Here is a 25,210-nt window from a genome sequence, read left to right as displayed (position 1 = left end):
CTGATGTGAAAGCTGGGGTTCCTCGAAGCCCTTATGATGCACCGTGCGGTACCGAGCATCCAATTTCCCAGGGACCGCAGGGATAGAGTAAGGAGACTCAAAACACCTCATGAAGGTCTGGTCGAGGAGCTTGTGCAGCGGAAGGCGTAAGGACTCAACTGGGGAATGAGGCAAGTGCATGGTATCGAGGTACTCCTTGGAGTATCGAGAACCAGAATCGAGGGTAATGTCCAGGTCATCCGCCATCTGTCTTAGAAACGAGGAAAAAGACAGTTGGTCCGCCAGCGCCGGTCTTCGAGAAGGACTAGAAGAAGTCGAGGCCTCGGGCTCTACCGAGGCCTGCGAACAACAGGGCGAGTAAAAAACTTCGGGGGTCCTCGAATTCCGGTCCCGGAGGAGGAGACCCAGCCGAAGCAGAGTACCCCATACGAGGCAATTTCTTCTGAGGAGAGACGGTCGAGTGCCGAGAGGAATGCCTTGAAGAGTGCCTGGATCGATGCCCCTCTCGATGTCTGGATGGGGAGCGAGCCCGCCTGTGAGAATACTGATCCCCAGAAGCCTCCAAAAAGCAGATAGGACTCGAGGCCGTAGATCGGAGAGGCGGAAGATTCGGCGCCTCCCCAGACGCCGCCCAGGCTTGATAGGGGGTTCGGAAGAACTCGTCCTGTTTCCTGCTATGCCCAGGACTGGGAGGCCTCGAAGGTGGACGCCACACTGTGTCATGGGGAAGGGTAATAGGCTCCAAGGGAGGCAAGTCACTAAGGGAAGCCTTCCTCGAGGGAATAGGCTCCAAGGGAGGCATGTCACTAAGGGAGGCATTCCTCGAGGAAATAGGCTCCAAGGGGGGCATGGCACTACAAGAGGCCTTCCTCGAGGAACCGGACACCTACCGCCGCTCCTCCTCGCCGAGCAACGAGGTCGTGCGGCGCGGCGGAGGAGGAGGGGGCGGCCCGCCCCTCGGAATCGGAACTGGGAGGTCACCCTGGATCGAGGCAATCAGCCGGGGTCCCATGGTGGTCATGAGTTCCACAAACTGAGCCTCCAGAATGGACCGTAACGAAGCCGATATGGAGGGATCCGCACCAAAAGGGGGCCCTTCCGCACGGTCTCCGCGCTCTTTCGGTGCCGAGTGCTTTTGCTTGCCAGCCTTCGGCACTTTGAGCACCACCGGTGGAACTGTAGGAGTCGGTACCTGTTCCGAGGAGACGGAGGAAGGCACCGGCGCCGAGGTTGAGGCCGAAACCGGCGTGAACGATGCCGGTTTCAGAAGGCCCGAAGCAGCTGGGGAGGCAGAGGGCTTCGCAGACAGAGTCGAAGCACCAGTCGATGTTGAAGCCGAAGGATCCAACGCAGCTTCCATCTTAAACATCGACTCCCACAGAAGACAGCGGCGCTTAAACGCTCGCGCTGTCAGAGTGGAGCAAGGCCGGCACGATTTCGGAAAGTGATCTGGACCCAGACACTGTAGGCAGCGTCGATGCGGGTCCGTGAGCGAAATAGCGCGCTGGCACTTGCTACACTTTTTAAAACCGGTTATCGGCTGGGACATAGGCCGGAAAAGCTCCGCCGCAAGGTCGAAGGCGCGGGGCCCAAGCCACGCGGCCGACCCGGTGTCGGAAGAAAATTTTTTTTTTTTTTTTTAAAAAGAAATCAAAGAAAGAAACAAACGCACGGCAAGAGCAAAAAGAACTCAACCCGCGGCGATGCAGAAGGCAAAAAATCGGATTCAATGGGCGCAGAATTGAAGTAAACTTCTCAGCTCCGCGGAAGAAAAAGAACTGAGGAGACACGCCCGGACCATCGAGCGGGAAGGCACTGGCGCATGCGCGGTGCGGGCATCTCGAAACTTCTGAGTTTCTTCAAGCAAGACATGCTTGTGAGACGTCCGTATCGGGGCTCTGTCGGATGACATCACCCACTAGTGAGAATACCTGCCTGCTTGTCCTGGGATAAAATATGGTTTTATTTTCACTGTTTTTCAGATTCAAATATCTGTTTAGTTTTTATTTTGTATATCATTTGAAAGAGCATGTTTTTTTGCTACAGAAGCTATCCTGTTTCATCTTGGACCCGATCTTTCTTTGATGAGAATTGATGGTTTAAAGATAAGCATTATGTTAAAGGGTCAATATTGGCCCACTTGACATGAAATGACCCAGTCATAAAAAGCAACATATGAACCACAACATGTACGAGAGTAAATCAAAAGAGTAAAGTCAAAATACATCCAATGGCTTTAATAGAAGTAACTGTGAGCAATTGAATATATCACTTTTCCACGGTTCGTAGTCATTCGCGCACGAGACATCAGCGCACCGACATTGGAGCTCAGACAATTCGGCGCAAGACACCAGCGCGCCGCAGGAAAACTTACTTTTAAAGAGCTCCAATGTGGGGTTTGAGTGGGGAACCCCCCCAGTTTACTTCATGCTCTTCGCGCTGCTGTTGGGGGGGGGGGGGTTGTGTGGTGCAACCCCCCACATTATAGAGAAAACTGAACTTTTTCAATTTTTTAGGAAAAAGTTCAGTTTTCTCTATAATGTGGGGGGTTGCACCCCCACTTCCCCCCAACGGCAGCGCGAAGAGTATGAAGTAAAGTGCAGGGTCCCCCCACGCCCCCCCCTTCAGAGCTCTTTAAAAGTAAGTTTTTCCACGGCGCGCTGATGTCTTGCACCGAACTGTCTGCACGCTGATGTCTCGCGCGCTTTTGTCCCATTACCCTTTTCCACATATAACAAATGCATCGTCTTGCATGGGGACTATCATTCAACTAGCTTCTGCATGCCTGCAGAGAATAAAGTTTTTTGGCTGCTCCACTTCCTTTACTTCATCATGCTTTATCTTTTGTTCTCTGGGTGAAGTGATGCAACCATGTCTCGTTACCAGTGACAATTCTCTCCAGAATACTCTAATCTTCTTCATACCTTCTCAGGAACTGAGTTACAACCTCCACATGCTGTTGCTTATACAGATCAGTAAGCTGTTTGGGAACCCATCATGCGCAAACTTTCCTGTATTCCAAGCCATCATACATTATGGCAAAATGCAGATCCATTGTCAATAACCAAATTTGCAGCCAACTGAGATACCGTTATCCATCAGTCTTCTAATCAAGACATCTGCCTGTCAATGTGCTCTTGTGTGCGCAATATTGATGGGTAACCAGAACCCACCTGTTTTTTCACTCAAACCTTGCATTCATTCATGGTGCTACATCCATACTGAGTCAATATGAGATGGTGACATTTACTACTACTATTATTTAATCATTTATACAGCGCTGAAGGGCATACGCAGCACTATACATTTTGACATTTAATAGATGGCCAGGCATGAAATATAGGGTTAGGGATGCAGAACCCAAGGAGAGAGGAGTTAGGAGTTGAAAGCAATCTCAAAGAGGTAGACTTTTAACTTGAACACTGCCAGAGAGGGAGCCCTCTGTATGGATTAAGGCAGCTTGTTCCAAGCATATGGTGCAGCAAGTTAGAAGGGACAGAGTAGAGAAGGGCACAGATAGGAGATAAGTGAAGAAAAATAGTGAGGGGCAGCTGTGCGAGTGAGTCAGTAAGAAGAGTTTGAATTGTATTCGGAAACAGTCTCAAAGAGGTGGACCTCAAAACACTGCCAGAGAGGGAGCCCACTGTATGGATTCGGGCAGCTTGTTCCAAGCATACGATGCAGAGTTTGGAGTTGGTAGAGAAAGAGAAGGGCACAGATAGGAGGGACTTACCAGCTGAGTGGAGCTCATTGGGAAGGGGGGGGGGGACAGACAACATAGGGGGAGATAAGTGAAGAGAAACAGCGGGGGCAGCTGAGTGAGCGAGTCAGTACGAGGAGTTTGAATTGTATTCAGACAAGGATGGGAAGCCAATTAAGTGACTAGAATAGGGGTATAGCGGCTCTCATGGAGTATGAGTCAAGCAGCAGAATTCTGGATGGGTTGGAGGGAGCGAGGTGGCTGAGCAGAAGACCCGAGAGTAGGTTTCACTCCCTCTGCTGTTCTTTGATGGTGCAATCTAGGAATGAAATGTCCATGTTTCTGACCTTGTGACAGCCACATTAACTAAAGACAGAGAATTGCACAGTGTGTGAACGAACAATCCAACAGGCAATGTACGAGTACATATGTTGCATTTCACTAGTTCTGTTCCAGTTATCGTATAATTTAACAATTGCCTTTAATTTTTGATTCACCCTCATATTTATATTGAAGTTATGCAATGACGACCATAGATTTAGAAGTAGTTTGGTGGGTGAATAAGGTAGAAAATCTTGGCGACACTTCCTCTGATCCGACTTGCACACTTTCATCTAATAAGTTGCACTGCTTGAGCCTAGATGTCAAAAGCTAGGCACTGAACCTGGCGAGTTCAATAAGTTCCACTGCTTGAGCCTAGATTAGAGAATGACACGGGGAAAAATTCTGTCCCCGTCACCGCCCCGTCCCTGGACCACCATCCTCTGCACCGCCCCGTCCCCGCTGTCCCTTTCACCGCCCCGCCCCTGTCTCTGCCGTCCCCTTCACCGCCCCGCTGTCTTTCACCGCCCTGGCCCCGTCTTCTCTCCATCCCCCTACCCCCAGCACCCTTCACGCGGTCCAGCAGCTCCCTCCCACCGGCCAGCTGTGCATTTCCCTCCTTTTCCCTTACCTTTTCTTCTTAAAATGGCGATTTCTATAAGGCTACGAGCTGTATTACAGCTGGAGCCTTGAAGTTGCGTTGGGTTGCCTGCTAAAAGTCTCCTCCGATGCAACTGGAAACAGGAAGTTGCGTCAGAGGAGACTTTTACCACCAGGCAACGCAACGCGACTTCAAGGCTCCGGCTGTAATACAGCTCTTAGCCTTATAGAAATCGCCATTTTAAGAAGAAAAGGTAAGGGAAAAGGAGGGAGGGAGATACATGAATGGACGGACAGCAGGTGAGAGTGGGCTGCCGGTTCGAACGCTCGGTCACCGCCCTGTGCTACCATTCACCGCTCCACGGGGCGGTGAATGGCCTTGTCCCCGAACTTGCGGTGACCATTTTTTTTGGTCACCATTTTGGCGGGTTACCCGTGGCTAAACGCGGCTAACCGTGGGTAACCGCCATCGTGTCATTCTCTAGCATAGATGTCAAAAGCTCAGCACTAGACCTGGCGAGTTCAAGATCTTTTTTACGGAAAAGGGTGGTAGATGCGTGGAACAGTATCCCAGAAGAGGAGGTAGCAACAGAGACCGTCTCTGAATTCAAGAGGACACGTGGGATCTCTCAGAGAGAGAGAAAGCGATAATGCTTACTGTAGATGGGCAGACTAGATGAGCCATTTGGCCTTTATCTGCCATTATATTTTTATGTTTCTATGATAGCATGGGTTACTCTCATCAACTGCATCACTGATATTGTGAACTGGATCTACAACATTGCCCTCACTCTGACTTGCTGCTCTTTTCTGGAGTGGACAATGTGGCAATACCCTAATCATGCTTTAGTAAAGGGCCCCCAAGTTTACTCAGCTTGGAATCAATCTAATGTTCTGCAAAAATGGAGAATTTTTTAAAAAAAATCAATATCCTAGTCAGAAAAGCAAAGTTTAAGTGGAATGATAGCCATTTTCTATACTTTTGTGGCATAGGCAAGAACCCAAATATAATAAATAAAATTGTTACATAGTAAAATAAAAATTTTGAATATTTGTTAATGTGTGTGTTTATTTATAGGAAATGGGCTGCCTACAGATTTCTACATGTAGAGATTAAAATGGTGTCCCCAACCTTTCGGCACAGAACTACTCACAGCATAAAGACCAGCTCTGTTTCCTAAGGAGGAGTTTGCTCTTAGCTCACCACTGGACTATACCAGTCACTTGTCAGACAAGCATAGTGGCGGGTGGCTGTTAAGAAGAACAAAGAAAAAGACAGAAATACTTCAACCGGCCATTTGTCAAACCCAGACATTTTGTCTAGTAGTTTTCCCTTAGGCCTATTCTATAAGCCTTTATTTGTAACCACTAGGGGGCTTTCTCCCAGCTCACCAACTCCATCTACTGCATTGGCAGCTAAAGAAAAATCATAGGTCCATTCAAGATTTCTGCACTGTAATCTGTCACTAGGTGTCACCAAAGCGCAATGACCACACCCCATAGATCTGAACACTGTTCCCAATGCATATCCAGTTAGACTGAACAATAATAATAACTTTATTTTTGTATACCGCCACACCATATTAGTTCTGGGTGGTTTACATTAAGAGGACTGTTACAAAACAGCGATCATTACATGTCATATAGTAGTAAAATTCGAATTACAAATCATTTCAATCAATTTACATTTCACAGTTGCTGTCCAGGGACAAATTTATCAAATAAATGAGTTTTCAATAACCTTCTAAAAGAATAGTATATTAGTTTTTCCTGCTTGATAGGTTAATGTTTTTTCCAAAAATCTTTTATAGCGGTAGGCCTTTGGTGCCGGAAAAACAACCCAGTAATTTTTTCAAGTGTTCTTGTTGGACTTGATTTCAAGGTGGGAAATAAGGTAGATAGGTGCTAAACCAAATAGTGTTTTAAAACAAGATACAACTGAACTTAAACAGCACTCTGGCTTCAACTGTAGCCAATGGAGTTGTTTATAAAATAGGCTGATATGATCACTTTTTCAGCCCAAAAATCAGACGGATTGCTGTGTTTTGTATTCATCTTAGTCTATTAATAATTTTTTTAGATGACCTTAAATAAATGTTACAATAGTCCAGAATTGATAACATTGAAGAAAATATTTTTTCATTCTACAAAGTTTCCAGAGGGCCGAAAAACATTTTTTAATAATTAGGTCTGTATGATCTTCCAATGTTAGATATCGATCTAATGTTATGCCCAATATTTTTATTGAAGTTGCAATAGAAACTTTTTAACCCTGGAGATGAAGAACAATTTCTTTGATTAAGTTTAAACTGGAGAGTCCATTGTTCTAGTCAAGTTTCAAGTTCAAATTTAATAGATTTTGATTTTTACGCAATATCATATATTTCAATGCGTATTACATGTTTCTAATACATAAAAAGAAAGCCGGGTGGACAAAATACACTAAGATAAGACAATACATATTAATCATTTTGTTCTATTACAAGTTAGTACAAACTGGCACAAATGGGCAATGGGAAGAACTACAATTTATTAAAAAAGGACAAAAAACATTTAAGGTTTGAACACAAAGGATGGCGTCATTTAAAAAAAAAAAAAAAAAGTATAAAATGAATTAATTAAAGAAAAGCTTTTAAAAAGCGCTTAGAGTTTCAAATTGATGTCCTATTCGTTTAATTCCTAGTGGAAAAAATATAGTGTTTAATTGAATGTTCTATCTATATACTAAATGCATCTTTATAAAGAAAACCTTTCAAGGCGCGTTTAAATTTGTCTAATGAAGGTTCGCCGCGTAAGTAAATTGGCAAATTATTCCACTGTTGGGGAGCTAGTACTGAAAAAATGGTTGCTCTTCTGGTCCCAATTATTTTCAACAAAGGAATAGTTAATAAATTTTGTTGTGTTGCTCTGAGTGTCCTAAATGGAGAATAAGGTATTAATAATCGATCCAAGAATAGCAGCTCATGCGATTGTTGAATTTTAAATGTTAATAATATGATTTTAAACTTTATTCTATGTGTGATAGGTAACCAGTGTGCAGCTTGTAAAAGTGGTATGACGTGATCATACTTTTTTGAATTCGTAATAATTTTTATGGCTGTATTTTGTATTATCTGTAATCTTCTTATTTCTTTATTGGCTATACCACAGTATAAAGTGTTACAATAATCTAGCCTAGAAATGATTAGTGAATGAATAAGAATGTTGAGAGCTTCCGGTTTAAGAACTTTAGTCAATGATCTAATAAGACGTAGTTTAATGAAACAATTTTTAACTACTGAACTAATTTGGTTATGATAATTGAATTCTTGATCCAGAGTCACTCCCAATATTTTTGTTGTATTCACTTGCTGGAGGGGGATATTGTTTAGTAGTATCTGAGATGAAAATTGTTCTTTTAGATCTCTTTTCCATGGGAAGAACATCACTGATGATTTTGTTGCATTCAACGCTAGCATATTGTCCTTAAGCCATAGGCATATTTGTGTTAGCTTATTATTAATAGATATTATCTCTTTTGGATCTGCTCGATTTAGGGGGTAAAGTAATTGGATATCGTCTGCGTATGCAAACGCGGAAAATCCAATGGATTGGCTAAGAGTTAGTAGAGGTGCCAAAAAAATATTAAATAGAAGCGGAGAAAGGATGAATAAAATCTGATTGACGGCAGAAAAGGGCCATAGCCCATCAAGTCTGCCCACTCTAATGACCCACCCCCCTTGATTCCCCACATGTGTATCCCCATTTCCTTTTAAAATCTGGCAAGCTGCTGGCCTCAATCACCTGAAGCGGAAATTAATTCCAATGATCAACCACCCTTTCGGTGAAGAAGAACTTCTTGATGTCGCCATGAAATTTCCCACCCCTGATTTTCAACGGATGACCTCTTGTGGCCGAGGGACCTTTAAGAAAGAAGATATCATCTTCCACCTCGATGCGGCCCGTGATGTATTTAAATATTTCAATCATGTCTCCTCTCTCTCTACGTTCCTCGAGTGAGTATAGCTGCAATCTGTTCAGCCTTTCCTCGTTGAACCGACTCAACTCTCAGCACATCTTTTTGGTAATGTGGTCTCCAGAATTGTACACAATACTCTACTGTAACAAATGTTAAAGGGATAAGTATGGTAATGTCATCTGCATAGATGTAAAATTTAACTTTGAGATTATGTAATAGATGATCCAAGGGGGCAAGGTAGATATTAAACAATTTTGGCAATAATGGAGAACCCTGTGGGACACCACAAGATTTACTCCATAGTAAAGAAGGTTTATCAGTACTGTATACCCAAAAGGATCTGTTTTTCAAAAAAAGAACAAAAAAAAAACCTGGAACCATTTCCAAACATTTCCTGAGATGCCTAATAAATCTAAAACAGTTCAACAAAACCTCATGGTCAACCAAATCAAAAGCGCTACTAAAATCCAACTGAAGGATCAGCATGCTAGTGCCAACACTAAACAATCCATAAAGATGAGACTAGTACTGTCTCTGTGCTATAGCCAGAGCAAAATCCTGATTGAACATTGTGAAGAATAGTAAATTTTTTAAGATATTCTACTAGTTCAAAGTTAACTAACCTTTCTGACAGCTTTGTAAATAACGGAATACTAGTGATTGGTCTATAATTAGTAACGCAAGTAATGGATTCTTTAGAATTTTTTATAATGGGCGTGAGAAAGATTTGGCCAATCTCCTTTGGGAACTGGCCCTCTTACAACATATAATTAATCCATTTGAAATTTGGCAGACAATTGTCTGATCGACAGCTAGATTTAGTGTATTTGGTAAACAATTTACAGAAAAATATCCAATCTGGTAGGCTGAATTGTTCCCAGGTCATGCCTACCCTACTACCTTCGCATTGGGCCATTGACATCTATGGATCCATACTGTTTAATGATCCAAAATTAGATCTCAATTTAGATTTTATTTTTAAAAAAAATTTAGCATCTGAAGATGGTGGACATTCCAACTTGGGGGATTTTTTAGATTCAAATAAATTGTTTACCAATTTAAATAACTCTTTGCCGTTAATATTTGCCATTCCAATTTTATGGGTGTAATATTTTGTTAATTTCTCCTTAATCATGGTTTTATAGTCTTTCACTTTTAACCTCCACTTAATCGTATCTTCCATATTACCTGATTTTATCCACATTTTTTCTAATCTGCGTAATTCCCTTTTAATCTCTAATAATTCCCCATTATACCAGACATTTGATGGTCTTTGTTGCTTTGTATATGTTTTTAAAAGGTGCCATTATATCTAACGTCTGATTACAAAAATTATTCAATTCCTCGCTAAAATTTTTATCTGAACTAAATTCTGGTTTAGTTTCATAGTGTGACCAATATTCTACATGATTTATAATTCCTCTGCTAGTAATGTTAGTTTTCTTTTTCAGGTCATTGGAATTCCTTGTTCTAATTAGTTTTTCCTGCCATATTAATTCCAGGTTACATAATCGATGGTCAGACCAAATATCCATGTTACCTGCTGTAAATGTATTTTTGAGTTGGTAGAATTTTTTGAGGAAAAACTAAATCTAAATGGTGACCTTTATAATGAGTTTTTACAGGATCTGGTCTATAAAATCCTAAGGGCGTTAGAAATGAGAACAAAATCTGTAACTTCCAAAATGTCCTCTTGATCCAGATGTATATTTATATTACCCAATAAAAGATTGTAAGAAACTTTAACCAAGACTACGGCAGAACAAGACTTGGGAGTGATCATCAGTGCAGACATGAAGACTGCTACTCAAGTGGAGAAGGCTTCATCTAAGGCACGGCAGATGATGGGTTGCATCAAGAGAAGTTTCGTCAACAGGAAGCCTGAGGTCATGATGCCATTGTACAGAGCCATGGTGAGACCTCATCTAGAATATTGTGTGCAATTTTGGAGGCCACATTACCGTAAAGATGTGCTCAGAATTGAGTCGGTTCAGCGGATGGCCACCAGGATGGTCTCGGGGCTAAAGGGTCTCTCGTACAAAGAAAGACTGAACAAATTGCAGCTCTATACCCTCGAGGAGCGTAGGGAGAGGGGAGACATGATTGAGACATTTAAGTACATCACGGGACGGGTCGAGGTGGAAGATGATATCTTTCTTCTCAAAGGACCCTCGAACACAAGAGGACATCCGCTCAAACTCAGGGGAGGGAAGTTTCGTGGAGACGTCAGGAAGTACTTCTTCACGGAACGAGTGATAGAGCATTGGAACAAGCTTCCAGTACAGGTGATCGAGCCTGCAGTATCCCAGACTTCAAGAATAAATGGGATACCTATGTGGGATCACTGCGAGAGTCATACCAATGAATAGGGTCGCTAGGATATAGACTTAATAGAGCAGGTCAGTAGAGTTAAGGGGGCCAGTAGACTTAAAAGGGGGTCAATGGTATGGGCAGACTTGATGGGCTGTAGCCCTTATCTGCCGTCATCTTTCTATGTTTCTATATTCATAAAATTCCTCCTGCACTATGTGCCTTTTTTTGGTGGTATATAAAAACTTTAGTTAGAACATCTTCCAAAATTTTTTGTGACAATCTACAAGTGAGGATTTCACAGTCTTTTGTGGATCTAGAATCCAATTTCATAAAGTCAAATGAGTCTTTTAAAATAATTGCCAATCCACCTCCTCTTTTCCAATTTCTAGATAATGGTATTATTTTAAAACCTTGTGGTAAAAATTCATTTATTATATCATTATCTGATATTAACCAAGTTTCAGCTTAGAGAATGACACGGTGGCGGTTACCAGCGGCTAGCCGCGTTTAGCCGCGGGTAAACCGCCAAAACGGGGAAGAAAAAATAGTGGCCTCTGCGGGACGGGGACAAGGCCATTCACCGCCCCGTGGAGCGGTGAATGGACTTGTCCCTGCAGTGAGGCAATCAAGATCGCGTGGTCTCCGCCATCTCCCTCCCTCCACCTCACCTTTGAATTGGAAGAGCACCGCTGGTTGAATTTCTGCCGGTCCGCATGAAGAAAAAAAAACCTCTCCTTTTCTCCTGCTCCTTCCGCCATGCTGCAGCTACTAAAGCCGACAGGAAGTCTATCCGACGTCAATTCTGACGTCGGAGAGGACGTTCTGGGCCAGCCAATCGCTGCCTGGCTGGCCCAGAACGTCCTCTCTGACTTCAGAATTGAGTCGGAAAGAAGACTTCCGGCTTTAGCAGCTGCAGCATGGTGGTAAGAGAAGGGGAAAAGGACGGAGGCTTTTTTTTTTTTTGAGCAGCAGGGAGGCAGCAGGCTGGCTTTGGCTAGGGAGGGAGAAAAGTAGACAGGCACAGGCAGGCTTCGGGGGTGCGGGTGGGACAAAGTGTGGAAGGCAGTGAGAGGGACATAGGAAGGAGGCACTAGGGGAACTAAAGACATGGGAAGGAGGCACTGGGGGCACTAAAGACATGGGAAGGAGGCACCGGGGGCACTAAGGACATATGAAGAAAAGAGGGAGGGAATAGAAAGGGACAATTCTTGTACTTGAGTGCAGAAAGAAAGAAATGAAAGAAAGGATACACAGACAGAAGGAAACGCAACCAGAGACTCATGAAATCAATCACCAGACAGCAAAGGTAGGAAAAATGATTTTATTTTCAATTTAGTGATCAAAATGTTTCAGTTTTGAGAATTTATATCTGCTGTCTATATTTTCCACTATATTTGTCTATTTTTCTATTGTTACTGAGGTGACTGAGCTTGCGGAGATGGGGCGGAAACAGGGTTTTAAAATTTTAGTCCTAGTAGTTTGCCGGTCCACAAAATAATTCTTTTATTTCTGCCAGTCCACGGGTGTAAAAAGGTTGAAAACCAGTGATGTAGAGTATGCCGGCTTTCTTTTTTCGCCAAGCCGCGCTTGCGTTGATCAATCTTCTCCTCTCTTGCAACTTCCTGTTTCCGGTTGCGTCAGAGGAGAATATTGAACAAATGAGCACCTGCTCATGCGGCTGGGTGAAAAAGAAAGCCGGCATACTCTACATCTAAGGTGAGATGGAGGGAGGGAGATGGCGGAACACTGCAGTTGGTCGGGTGTCTGCTGTTTTTGTATCACTGCCCGCCTGCGCTCACGTTCCAGATTCTCCTGTTTAGTGTGCACAATTGACCCGATTCGAGCTATAGGTGAACATGGGGGACACGTCATTGAAAGGGAGGACAAGTTAATTGATTTATTTTATGTTCGGAGGAGGAAGTGACGTCATCTCACTGAATGGCAGCGTGAAGCAGAAGCTCCGTCGGGCTTTTGTTGCAGTTTGCGATTGGCGCTTCCAAGGTGTCTTTTTTCTGCCACTATTTTGGGCTGCCAGAGTCCCCCTACTAATGGCGACTCGTAAACGCCTGGACAAGTTTAAATTTTTCGGCGATCCGCCGGAGAAATCGGGCCCGGAGGCGGTGAGTGGCACGGGGGAGAAAAAAAAAGATGGCAGCCGGACCGGCGACTCAGTCGGAGTCGGAAGACGAAGGCATATCGGATCAGCGGGGGGAGGCTGGAGAGGTACCGCGGAAGTCTATGGCTGAGTGGTTTAAGGAGCTGAAAGCTGAAATCATTGGTGTGCAGGGAGATGAGAGAGCAGCGATTGCATAGCTTCGGACGGAGGTCAGTGAGCTGGGAGCTCGAGTTTCAGCTTCAGAAGATCACGTGGCTACTCTTACTACGGCGGTATCCACTACCACTGATGTTACAGGCCGCCTATCGACTGAGCTCCGGGACCTTCAGACACAAGTTGAAGACTTGGAGAACCACTCTCGGAGATGCAATCTGCGGTTCAAAGGCATCCCTGAAACGGAAGCTTTTCGGGACAGTAAAGAGGTAGTAAGAGCCTTTTGTGAACATCTGCTGAGAGCTGATGTCCCTGATTCTATCATTCTGGTGCGGGCCCATCGCAGTCTGGGAGCTGTCAGGGCCCAGGGCACACGAGATATAATCGCCTGCTTTGGGGAGTTTACATTGAAGGAACGGATTTTGTTGGCTGGCCGCCGACAAGCAGCTCTCCGATGGAAAGATTTGGCTGTGGGAGTTTTCCAGGATTTATTTTATGTTCGGTTTTTACTACAGGACAGAGGCACTGAAACAGATTCTCAGTGCAGTAGTAGTAGTGGCAGAACTCTCTTCTGTCTTCATGGTGTTTCGCAGTACTGAGGCTTATATGGATGCTGCAGGGATAGTGACGGGGCGGTGAATGGGATGGCAGTGGCGGTGACAGGGCAGTGAAAAGGATGGCGGTGACGGGGCGGTGAAGGGAACGGCGGTAACGGGGCGGTGCAGAGGATGGTGGGCCGGGGACGGTGCAGTGACGGGGACAGATTTTTTCCCCGTGTCATTCTCTATTTCAGCTAAAAACCAAAATCTGAACTTATTTCCTCTAGCCAATCTCTTACCAAGTTAATTTTATTTCTAATGGAACAAATGTTTAAATAGGAACCTTGGCATCTGAGATGGAATCAATATGTTCTCCTGGGGCAATTTCTTCCACTGGGTTAGTTTTGCACATGACAAAATGAACCTCACTCCTAAGCCAGAGCATGTGGAATATGATCTCCGTCTTGTCTCCAAATTTACTAACAATGCTTGCAGTAGTACTTGCATTGTACCAAAAGAGAGCTTCTTTCTGGAGTTCATAAGATCTGCCATGTAGAGCAGGGGTCTCAAAGTCCCTCCTTGAGGGCCGCAATCCAGTCAGGTTTTCAGGATTTCCCCAATGAATATGCATGAGATCTATGTGCATGCACTGCTTTCAATGCATATTCACTAGGGAAATCCTGAAAACCCAATTGGATTGTGGCCCTCAAGGAGGGACTTTGACATCCCTGATATAGAGGAACTATATGCAGGTGTGTTTGGAAGTTTAAGCCTGTAGTGCCCCAAATATTAGGAAATATTTCTGCATCTTTCTGCCACATTTTGTCTCCAACTACATTTTGTGGTAATGAGATCTTCCCTCTTACCACATGATACACCAAGTAATTCCCTGGGACAGACACCTCTGTAATCAATGTCATTCTGGTGTTTTTCTCTTACCATTACCTGGTTTTCTAGCATTCAGTTTGGTTTTATTAGCCTGGATGGGGATGTCCCAAGTGATAAACTCTTCGTTTTTCACAATTCTCTTGTAGTCATGATCCCAATGTTTTTCCAGTACACAGTTGTTTTAATGCTTACAGAGTTTCCAATGAATGAGACATGCCAACATGTTTTGTCTTTCTGTATAAAACTTTCCCACCATCAGAACTTCACAGTCAGCCATGAGAAAAGTGTTTCTAACTCCTTGCAAAATTTATAGTATCTGTTGCACCATTTTTTTTTACAATGATTGCAGTAAACCATCTTGTCCATAACCTACTGTCCTGGGCTACAATTATAAATCACTCATTCTTAGGTTTCTTTAATATTTCACATACCCGACATTGATCCACAAATGATTCCAGGAATAAAAATTTGTTAATTGTTTCTCCTCTGTACCCCCACAGCAGGATGGCTTTTATGACTTGGCCACCAGGCTGGTCCAGGAGGAGGTTTAAAGAATATGAACATAAATATGAAAATAGAAAAGGGAAGCCAAGACGGCCAAGAAACATCTAGAAACCAAGCAGCATTACTGTTTTCAGAATGTTTTAATGATCAGTCACTCACAGAGTTTATAAGTACCACATAACAGCACACTCACTGTACCTGAGCTTGTCGATTTTGGATGGTGAGTTTCACAGTGATCCTTAGTCCCTTCCAGTCACCAGTTGCCTTAGCAATGTCATCACCAACTTTTTTAGGAGACTGCAAACAAATCATTCTCAAATCAAACTGTGCATGAGTAACCTTTTGCAGCTGTCTCAGAATATTACTATACAGTAGCAATACATAACACCACCAGTTACAGACAGTGCACAGCTCAAACTAACCCTGTACAGTAGACTGGTGCTTATCATAATTGTATTGCTTCACTCCATGTTATCAAGTAGCTGAAACAAAAGGCATTTACAGATTAAGATTATTCTCCAGCTCTTACATGTTTAGACTTATGAGGGGCATTTAATAATTAACTACCTCAGAAGGAAAGATTAAAAAAAAAAAAAAAAAATTCTCAATATAGTCCCTTGATAGCTCCATACTGTCCACGAAGAGATTTTTTCAGGAGCAGAAAATAATCCAAAACGAGCCAGGTCGTGACTATAAGGCGTATGGTTCAGCTGCTGCTGAAACCCACATTATCAGATGGCAGCCTGGGATTGTAGTGACGTGCAACAGTGCATTGTCATGAAGCAGCATGCCTGCTGGGAGTTTTCCTCTTCTTTTCTCCTTGACCGACTCCCGCAATCATTGTGTTGGCATAACTCTCCCCGGGAACTCCAGAAGTAAAAGTCCTTCATCATCCCAGAAAACAGTTGCCATGACTTTGCCTGTAGATTTCTCCATCTTGAACTTTTTGGGGTGGGGATGAATTATTCTTCTGCTTCAATTAACTCATCTCTAATTTGTCTTAATTTTGTCCTTTGTCCTGGCCTCAATCCCCCCTATTTTTATTTCAATTTATTTTTTTAAGCTATGTGTGTGCTGATGGTATTTTTTTGCACCTGTTTCACTTGTTTAAGGGTTACAGGTTGTGGATTGGTTCATGATGTTGTATATACAGATTTTGGGGGGGTTGCAGGTGGGGGGAGTAAGTTGGGGAGTTGAACGGGAGTGTCTGTGTGTTCCTTCTATTCTGTGGAAGGTGGGACGGTATGAGTGTGAGTGTGTGTGTGTTAGCTGGGGGATGAGGGGAGGTGAAGAGGAGTGCCTGTGAGGGATGGGGGTATGTGCTTGGAGAATAGGGGGGTGCTGTGTCCTGACTCTGCTTGATCTTGCTCCAGTGTTGGCTCAGCTGGGAGGCCGATGCAGCTGCCCCATATAGCTGCCGAGTCCATTTTTCTTGTCCAATATCCAAATGGGTGATATTAAGGTTGCTAGTTTTAATGTAGCTGGATTGCACTCTCCAGTTAAGTGTAGTAAGGTGCTCCAATATTATAACAAATTGCAGGTTGATGTCCATCTATGCCCCCCAATGTATTCTCTCATAGATTCTTTTCTGTATTAGTAGCCGCTCTCACTCCTTTCTCTGAGTATCAGCTTGTACTAGGCGGGGATTTTAACCTCACTGCTGACTCTCTTATTGACTGCAAGCCTTCCAAGCCTAGATTGAAAGGGGGTAAACTACAAAAGGGATAAATTTTATTGCACATCAGTTGGGCATTGTGGACCCGTGGCATACGCTTCATCCTGACGAATCTGATTTCACTTATTATTCTCATGTACATAAAGTGCATAGCCACTTGGATTACTTGCTGGTGGCTCCTCTTTTGCCCGGCGTTAAACAGGTGGTGATTGAGGATGGCATGCTGTCTGCATATCATCTGGTTTGGATGGAGCTGCTTACTACTTGGGTGTCACACAGACCGCAATCTGGTTGGCATATGAGTCCCACATTATATGAGGACGAGGAGTTCCACCCATTTTTGGGACAGCAATGGGATAATTACGTAGCAGAAAACTCCTCTTCAGATGTTTGAGGTCACTTTTTGGGAAGCCAGTAAAGCAGTTATGAGGGGCAAAATTATGGAGTAGAGAATAACACAGTGGCTGTTACCCACAGCTAGCCGAAACGGTGAGGGGAGAAAAGTACTCACTGTGGGTATGGGGACAAGGCCATCCACCACCCCGTGGAGCGGTGAATGGCCTTGTACCCGCAGTTAAGGGAGGGAACACGCAGGGTCACCAATCACATGCGGCCCCCTCCCTCCTTCCTACCTACCCGAATCTATCAATCTATCTTCTTCACAAAGCCGTCAGAGCCTGCAAGCAGTAGCGTGCATGTGCAGAAGCTTCTCCTCTGACGCAACGGTTGCGTCAGCGGAGAAGCTTCCACCCACACACACATGCTACTGCTTGCAGGCTCCGACGGCTTTGGAGTTACTCAATATGTGCCCCGAAGGTAAAGGGGAGGAAGGGAGATAGATAGATAGATTCAAATGGAAGATGCAGAAAGAAGACAGTCAGTGGATGGAAAGAATTGAATGAGAAGATGAGGAAAGCAGAAACCAGATAAAAAAGGTAGAAAAAAAATTTCTATTTATTTATTTTATTTTTTTTGCTTTAGGATAAAGTAGTATATTAGTTGTGTTTATAAAAATTTATAAACAAAGCCCTGCCAGCTGAACATCTCTTTCTCTAGGTCAGCAGCCAGAACTTTGATTTATAAAGAAGGAATAAGCTAAATATTGCAGTACTGAGGCTTGTATGGATAATGCGGGTACAGTAGTTGCGGGGACAGTGGTCGTAGGGACGGTGGTCGCGGGGACGGGGACAAATTTTTTCCCCATGTCATTCCCTATTATGGAGTATACCACTCACAAGTGGAGGGATCTGGATCAGGTACTTTTGGATTTGGCTTACCGCTTGTGAGTCATACAAGGGGATTTACATAAAACTGGTAAAACTGGTTCTGCAGTTGTTCACAGCTACTATTTGGACTTGCGACGACAGATTAATGATTTGCTGGCCCAAAGAGCTGTCTGGGATATTCAGATGTACAAGTATTGTTTCTATCGTTGGGGAAATAAAGCAGGGAAGTTGCTGGCCTCCCTAGTTACCCAGAGAGATTGGAACCGCCTTCTTTCTAAAATTTGGGAACTTCCGGCAGAAACATGGAGCTGTAGGCAGCAATCTCCTGCAGCTCCGTGAATCCCAACCATAGATTGGCATTTAAATCGGCGAACTTCGCTACCAACACCACAATACACAAAGCAGATTTTTCCTGGGGTGCCTAACCGTGTGTGCCTTGTTGTTGCCGGGGCTGGATGGCGGCAAAACTCACCCTAAAAAGCCAAGACAAGAGCAAGCAAGCTGACTCCAAAATGGCAGCGCACGTAGCTCCCTCATCCCCGGAGTCTCCGAGCTCGCTCTAGGTGGCAGAAGTCACCATGGCAATCGAGGGCACCTTGACCGACAAATTCCAGTGTATCCTGGATAAATTAGATACCTTGGACCAGAAGTTCACCTCCTTAACATCGGAGGCGAGGGAAACCCAGCAGCGGCTCAACACTATGGAGGATTCTGTGCAGCGCCTCACTCAGGACTAGACAACCCAGGCTACTACATTGGCGGCCAAGCGAGCTCAAGTGGAGGATCTGGAGAAACAGTCCCGACCAACAACCTAAGGTTTATGGGTCTACCTGAGAGTATCAGAGAAGGGGAGCTGGGGGAGTTTCTGGAGAAATGGCTATTTGAGACTTTGCAGCTTTCACCAGCTTCGGGTCCCCTGCAGATTGAGAGGGCACATTGTCTGGGCCAGTGCCGGGAGGGCACGGACAGACCCAGAATGGTGATCTGTCGGCTCAACTACAGGTACAAGGTTGAGGTGCTCCGTGCCTTATGTCAAGGGAGAAAGTTGCAGCATGATAATAAGACTGTCTTGTGCTTCCAAGACTATTCGGCGGAGGTGTCGCAGGCTAGGTGTCACTTCTCTCCCTTGTGTACCTCCCTTCCCTTCGTTGGAAGATTGTTTTCACCTGCAGTATCTGGCCCGCTTAAGAATTGTTCATTTGGGACAAAACACCTGCAGTATCCGGCCTGCTTAAGAATTGTTCACTTGGGCAGGGCTCATCATTTTGACTCCCCTGAATTGGCCCAACGTTTCATCACAGAACAGATACCTGTTTCGGATAATCCTCTATTCCATATGGCTGGTGACTAGCCCCATGGACCTCTTGTTGGGGGGGGGGGAAGCCCACTGCCCTGTTGGTTTTTACTGTATTTAGTTTGTTGGGTTTGGGTCTTTTGGGGTGCTGAATGACTGGGATTTGACTTCCTTGGGGGAGGGGAGTGCTTGGTCTAGGACAGTGGTTCCTAACCATGTCCTGGAGGACCCCCAGTCCAATCAGGTTTACAGGATAGCCCTAATGAATATGCATGGAGATTTGCATGCCTGTCACTTCCATTATATGCAAATCTCTCTTAGGCATATTCATTATGACTAGCCTGAAAACCCAATTGGCCTTGGGGTCCTCCAGGACAGGGTTGGGAACCACTGGTCTAGGGAGCTGTTAGGCAGGACATATCTGTGGGGGTAATACCGTGGTGCTGGTTGCTCCATGGGCCTTTTGCTCATTGGTTGGCAGGGGCTTTCTTCCCTGCCTGAGACCCCAGTTGACTTTATTGTGGCCCATTGGGAAGGGAAGAGGTTGAGGAACTAGTGGTGGTGGGCTGGTTGGTTGGGATACGCATGGCAGGAGGGGAAGGGGTACTGTTGGGATGCTGTGGTGGGGGGATTCTCTGTTTTCTGGATGTTAACACCTGGGAAGGGGTATAACATGGGTATATGGGGGGGATTGGAGGGTCTGGGGGAGGGGGGCAGAGGTGTTCTGGTAAGATGTATAGGGATGGGTTACCCAAGGGTCTGCGCAGACTCTGGAGAATGTGGCTGGGACGCCCTCTGGAAGTTCTGGTATTGTACTATATTTTCTGTTGTACCCAGGTGGAGGGCTTCCACCAAGGCAGCTTCTGGACCTAAATTTAACTTCCTGGAATGTAGGAGGGATACACTCGCCCATTAAACATTCTAAGATCCTGCGGCTATTGAACCGCACACAGACCCATAGGGCCTTTTTGCAGGAAACTAGACTTACTACAAATCATGTACTTGGTAGGTGGGATCCCACTATGAGGCTCCTGCCATTCATAAAAAAGGAGGAGTGGTGATTCTCATCAGAAAAGGGGTGCAGCTGGAGACCCACCGGGTGGTAAGAGATCCCAATGGTCGTTATTTTAGCTTTGGCCTCCCTTAATGGTAAGACTCTGCTGCTTTGTAATGTGTCTGCGCCTAACAATCCTAGTGCCCGATTTTTTTTCGGCGCCTCCGTAATCAAATTTTGGCTTTTGCGGACGTGTCTATGATGGTGAGTGGGGATTTTAATAAGGTTTTTGATCCTGCCCTTGACTGCTCCTCGGGAGTGGGTAGACATCTAAATCAATTACCGGTCCTGCTCTGCTAGCTCATGCTTTGAATTTGGTAGATGTTTGGCATGCTTTACACCCTTTGGAGCGTGATTATTCTCACCTATCCCAAGTATTCTCTCTTATTGATCTCATTCTACTTTCCCGATCATTGCTTCCTGAAGTTCAAGGAATAGACAAGGGACCTATCAAAATATCGGATCATGCTTGGGTGCAGCTTTGTTGGGGTTGAGGGGGGGGAGGCCTTTGGGGCCTGGTGGGAGCTCATGGCGGTTTCCGTGTATCTAATCAGTCGGTGAAGGGATTATCAATCTCATAATCAGCTTCACCACGAGGACCTTATTCCTCTTTGGGAGGCTGCTAAGGTGATGTCATGGCTTACATAGCACATCAGAAGCAAGTGTGACGAGCTGCAGTTTTACATTTGGAGTGCAGGGTGACCGCCCTACGCCGGCACTTTAGGGCCTCGGGGGAGTTGTCCCTGAAGGGGCAATTGTTTGCAGCCCAACAGGAATTAAATGAACTTTTACATCAAGGCGTTCTTAAGGCCTTGTCGTATTATAAGTTCCAATTATATAGGTTTGCCAATAAAAGTGCTCGTTTGTTGGCTCGGATGGCCACTCCCCGGATGGAACGGTTGGGCCTCGCCACTTTGCGGGACTCCAAAGGGGAGCTACATCATCGTACTAAAGAAATATGTGATATTATGGGACAGTTTCTGGGGGCCCTTCATGCAGCGTCCGATTTTGATTGTATGGATGGTGAAATGTATTTGAATAGTTTGGATTTACCTTGTTTGTCTGATCATGACCGTGACTCTTTGGATTTACCCATTACTTTGGAGGAGGTAGAGTGGGCTATTTGGGGTAGCTCACTAGGAAAGGCTCCTGGTCCTGATGTCTGCACACAGAGTTTTATAAAGTGTTGGTTGACAAGATCGCTCCTTTATTAGCTGAGATTTTCAATTTGGGGGTGACCAAGGGCTTTTTTCAGCGGTATCTTAATACAGCATAGATCCAAAGCCAGGCAGGGATGCCACACTGCCTGAGTCCTACCAGCCCATCTCGTTATTGAATTTTGAGGCTAAACTCCTGGTGTCAGAGCAGCAGATGGGCATTGTGTGGGCCCAACCGGTGTCCCAGAATATTAGCCGGATACTTTTGGCGGTAGAAAAGGTGAAGGTTGATGGGACTCCTCCTCTGCTTATCAGCTTTGATGCAGCCAAGGCCTTCGATCTTGTGCAGTGGAGATTTTTGTTTGCATCCTTCGGGCGTATGGGATGGGACTTTTTTTTTTTTAAACATGATATTAGAGCTCTTTAGTGACACGATTGCTAAGGTCTGGATTAATGGGACGGGCTCGGACTTGTTTCCCCATTTGTAGGTGGATACGGCAGGGCTACCCTTTGTCCCCTCTGCTTTTTGTGTTATCTTTGGACCCTTTGATCCGGGAAATACAGGCCAATGTGGAGATCGGTGGGCTCCCTTTAGGAGCTAAAGACTTTAAAATTGCAGCATTTGTAAATGATCTTTTAGTCTTTCTATCGGAGCCCTGGAGGTCGCTGCCAATTGTCTTGGAGAGTTTGTGGGAGTATGGAGATTTCTCACAGTTTGTGCTTAATTTGGATAAATCTGAAGTGTCTGTTTCCTCCCCGGTAGTGCAGGATCTCTGGGGAGCAGGTTTTCTATTGAAATGGGAAGAGGGCTCCTTTCAATATCTTGGTATCCAGTTGCCTATGGATGGGATGACTCTCTACCGGCTTAACATTGATAGGTTGTTAGTTGAGACGCGTTCCAAGTTGGAGCAATGGAAAGGCTTACCTTTATCGTTGATAGGCCGTAGTCTATTTCCTAAATGGTTATATGTCCTTCAGACACTTTCCATTTATGTCTTGAAGAAAGATGTTCGCATGCTTACCTCTATGTTGTCCCGTTTTTTGGGGGGAGGGCGATGGCCCCAACTTCGGTGGTCTCACATGAGGAGGCATTGAGCTCGGGGGGTGGGGGGTCTGGGCATAACAGATATCTGCATTTATAATCAGGCTTGCCTCCATCGCCACATTCATGATTGTGTTTTGGATACTGCGCTATACAAGGATGTATCCTTTGAAAGAGATTATTTTTATCCTTATCATCTGCTATATCTTTTACATGTTAAATCTACGCAATATCTCTCAGCCTTCTCGGGGCAGTGTGTTATTCAGACCCCTTGGGCAGTGTGGAAACAGGTTTTGTCCTATTGGGGGCAGGACTCGTGTCCGAGTGTTTTTATGCCCTTGGAGGGCAATGCCACAATCCTTCCAGGGAACAGAGGACTGCACTGCAGGAACATTCCCTGCTTTTCCTCTCTCTTTTCTTTGTTCTATAAGTGTGTGTGTGTTTTGTAAGGGTGGTGACTGGGTGCAGGGTGCACTAGTTAGGAGGGCAGAATATGCATTGGTATGGATGCCAGCGTGAATTATTCCAAGGGTTCTCCTGGAATGCTAGTGGGAGGGGATGTTCGGTATGATGGCATGGTGGGTGAGGGGGCTTGGGTCTTTTGTTGTCTCTGTGGAGGATATATTAGTTTCCTGGAAGTGACGCCATTTATGGTACAGGGTTTCTCAGGGAGGAAGGGAGGGGTGGGAGGTAGGAGGGGTGCTGTGGGTTCTTTGGTAGGTAGCTGGGATAGGGGGGTGGTGGCTGGGACGCCCCCAGCTGTAAGTGATGGTCGGGTTTTTTTCCTGTTCTCATAAAGAGAGTTCCATCTTAGTAAGTATTGAATTTTAAATTAACTTCCTGGAATGCGAGAGGTATACACTCTAATTAAATGCTCCAAGATCCTACAGTTTGAACCGCACTCAGACCAGCATAGCTTTTCAGCAGGAAACTAGATTAACGTCTGTAGAACATATCAAATTACGTATATGGTGGATGGGCTCCTATTTTGAGGCTCCTGTTTATAAAAAGGGGGAAGTGGTTATCTTGATCCTTGATCCAGGTGGTACAGGACCCCAATGAATGCTATGTTATAGCTTCTGTCACTATTTGGTAAGCCTTTGGTTAACTTATACTCTCTTTCTACCTTGTATCCCATGTACTGACAAAATGTATCTTTATTGTAAACCGCTTGTATCCCATGTACTGACAAAATGTATCTTTATTGTAAACCGCTTTGAACTTCACGATATAGCGGTATATAAGAAATAAAATTATTAATATTTGTAATGTTTATGCAGCCAACAACCCTTTTTTTTTAATTTATCATTTTCGTATTGACACAATTAAGCATAAACTTGTACAGAAAGCTTTAAGCATAAAATAATACTTTGAAAATTATTTATATAAAGTAACAAATACTTAGCTCTAGTCCCCAATTAATGGGTACCAAGATTTAATTAACAGAATCAAGAATTCAAAGGCCGACTTGGCCAAGATCAAATTGACAGTCACCTTATTACAATCTCTAATATCGGGCTTTTAGATCTTAACTTTTTCCTTTTGCAGTCGCAACAGTGATAGGAAAGTTGTTAGTTGCGCAGGTTAAAAAAAAAATACATACTTTTGAGAAGAATAGCGCACCACACATTTACAAGGATAACGTAAATAAAATATCGCCCCCTAAGGCCAGAACCCCAGGTTTCAAAAACAAGAATTCTTTCCTACGTTTTTGGATATCCCTGACCAAATCCGGATACATTTGTACTTTTAAACCTTAAAAAAAACTTTCTGCTTAAAAAAATTTTTCATAAGCCAATTTTTATCCGGTGCCATTGCTACCGTCAATAACAATGTAGCAAGTGTAACTGTTTCTCTATCAGACAGCTCAAGTAATTCTTTACATTCAAATCGGGAGCAATTCCTTGCTGCTGATTTTGTGGTTTTGCTGGCAAATAATAAACCTGGGATCAAGGAGTCAATTTTTCCTAAGTGATCTCCAAAACCTCCATCATAAATCTTTTTAACATTTCCCTAGGAGAATATACAACACTTCTAGGGAAATTAATCAATCTAATCTTATTGGAGCATAACAAATTTTCTAAGGATTCTAATTTCCTCCTAAGGAATAACGGCATCCTTCCTGCCGTTATTCCTCTATTCTGGAACTCCGCAACTCCTACCTCCTCCAGATCCTCCCAAACTCTTAAACTATCTTTCCCTTCCACAAAAGGCATTTTGCATGCAGACAAACTAGGGTCATCCCTCCACTTTAGAATCACTAAGCTCTGGAATAACCTTACCTCCCCGCTCCGAACCTCAAGCTCCCTCCAACTTTTCCGCAAACACCTAAAAACCTGGCTATTCTCAAAACTGTAACACTTCCACCCTCTTTGGCCTCTCCCACCCATCCACACCCTCTTACACTTAATCCATAAACCCTCCACTGGAGTTCCTTCTCATCCTAAATCCTGTAAACCGTGCCGAGCTCTGCGTCTACGGAGATGGTGCGGTATATAAACCTAAGGTTTAGTTTAGTTTATTTTAGTTAGTTAATATTGTCTTTTATCAAAGTTTCTTGAATCTTTTTGGCCAAGGTCCAATTACTGATTCACATTGTTCTCCAAGTTTTTAGATTCAAGAATTCCAGTTTGTAGATTTTTTAATATCAATTACTTGAGCCTTTATTTG

The 25,210-nt window shown here is 44.3% G+C and overlaps 1 protein-coding gene and 1 non-coding gene across 5 annotated transcripts in view; both read right to left on the bottom strand.

Moving 5' to 3' along the window:
- The window catches only part of RPL12 (ribosomal protein L12), a 134,798-nt gene that overhangs the window by 62,079 nt on the left and 47,509 nt on the right, over positions 1–25,210 (bottom strand). For 3 of the 4 annotated variants that reach the window (XM_033960302.1, XM_033960300.1, XM_033960301.1), the window contains exon 3: positions 15,291–15,389. The exons of the other annotated variant lie outside the window; for it this stretch is intronic. In XM_033960302.1, coding sequence (XP_033816193.1) covers positions 15,291–15,389 — 99 coding nt within the window. The remainder of the gene's footprint in view (positions 1–15,290; positions 15,390–25,210) is intronic. 4 annotated transcript variants of the gene reach the window in all.
- Positions 5,741–5,869, bottom strand: LOC117368737. The gene has a single exon (XR_004540988.1). It is a non-coding gene; the product is annotated as a small nucleolar RNA SNORA65 (small nucleolar RNA).

Source organism: Geotrypetes seraphini, chromosome 10 (genome assembly GCF_902459505.1).
Source record: "Geotrypetes seraphini chromosome 10, aGeoSer1.1, whole genome shotgun sequence".
NCBI lineage: Eukaryota > Metazoa > Chordata > Amphibia > Gymnophiona > Dermophiidae > Geotrypetes > Geotrypetes seraphini.
Note: the sequence above shows the minus strand (reverse complement) of the source record. Positions and strands in the feature narration are given on the sequence as shown.